Source organism: Vigna radiata, unplaced genomic scaffold (assembly GCF_000741045.1).
Source record: "Vigna radiata var. radiata cultivar VC1973A unplaced genomic scaffold, Vradiata_ver6 scaffold_849, whole genome shotgun sequence".
Classification (NCBI taxonomy): Eukaryota; Viridiplantae; Streptophyta; class Magnoliopsida; order Fabales; family Fabaceae; genus Vigna; species Vigna radiata.
The window spans coordinates 5,591-6,618 of NW_014543557.1; the positions used below are offsets into that span (position 1 = coordinate 5,591).

A 1,028-nucleotide genomic window follows, 5' to 3' on the forward strand; every position below is an offset into this window, starting at 1 on the left:
GATGAATTCTTTGTCATACGGACTTATGTCTCGGATTCTTTTTGGTAAAAAATCTGAAGACCAAGAGGCTTATGAGGAACATATGAAGGGTGTCGATGAAACAGTTGGAGGGTTTTCTGTCTCTGATCTGTATCCTTCTATTGGTTTTCTTCAAGTCATTACTGGGATTAGGACTAGAGTTGAGAAGATTCATCAAGGAATGGATAGGGTACTTCAGAANATTGTTAGCGATCACAGAGACAAAACTTTGGAGGCTTTTGGTGAAGAACATAGGGAAGATCTAGTTGATGTTCTTTTAAGGCTACAGAAAAATGGTGATCTCGAACACCCCCTATCAGACACTGTTGTCAAAGCAACACTTTTGGTATGTTTTTGTACATATGGTTTCTTTTTTCTGGTTTAGTTGATGATTGTATGATACATCCAAGTAGATCATAATACAAGTTTTTGGATATGACAGCGTTGATTGAAATTTATTGAAGATAAACACATTATTTATGACATTAAGTTATATAAGCTAAGCTAAACTGATAGATTTGACTGTGATGAACTTTTGGTGATCATTAAACTTGTTAGAAGGGTAACACAACATCCTGATATTTGTTTCAGGACATATTCAGTGCTGGAAGCGACACTTCATCAACAATTATGGATTGGGTAATGTCAGAACTTGTGAAGAACCCTGAGGTGATGGAGAAAGTGAAAAGTGAGGTAAGAAGAATCTTTGATGGAAAAGGNTATGTGGATGAAACAGATATTCATGAGCTGAAGTACTTGAGAGCTGTTATCAAAGAAACATTACGTCTGCATCCACCTGCTCCATTGCTGCTTCCAAGGGAATGCAGTGAGAAATGTGAGATCAATGGGTATGAGATACCAGCCAAAAGCAAAGTGATTGTCAATGCATGGGCCATTGGGAGGGATCCTAATCATTGGAATGAAGCTGAGAAATTTTATCCTGAAAGGTTCCTTGAAAGCTCAATTGATTACAAAGGTGGTGAGTTTCAGTTCATTCCATTTGGAGCTGG

General features: G+C 37.7%; 1 protein-coding gene across 1 annotated transcript; it reads left to right on the plus strand.

Annotated features, from left to right (window-relative positions):
• Position 1: 1 nt before the first annotated feature.
• On the plus strand, positions 2-1,023 carry LOC106754511 (tabersonine 16-hydroxylase 1-like; the record flags this gene model as incomplete). Its single annotated transcript, XM_014636529.1, has 2 exons — positions 2-364; positions 610-1,023. Coding segments are annotated over exons 1-2 (777 nt in total), but the record flags the coding sequence as incomplete, so codon positions are not given.
• Positions 1,024-1,028: the final 5 nt, after the last annotated feature.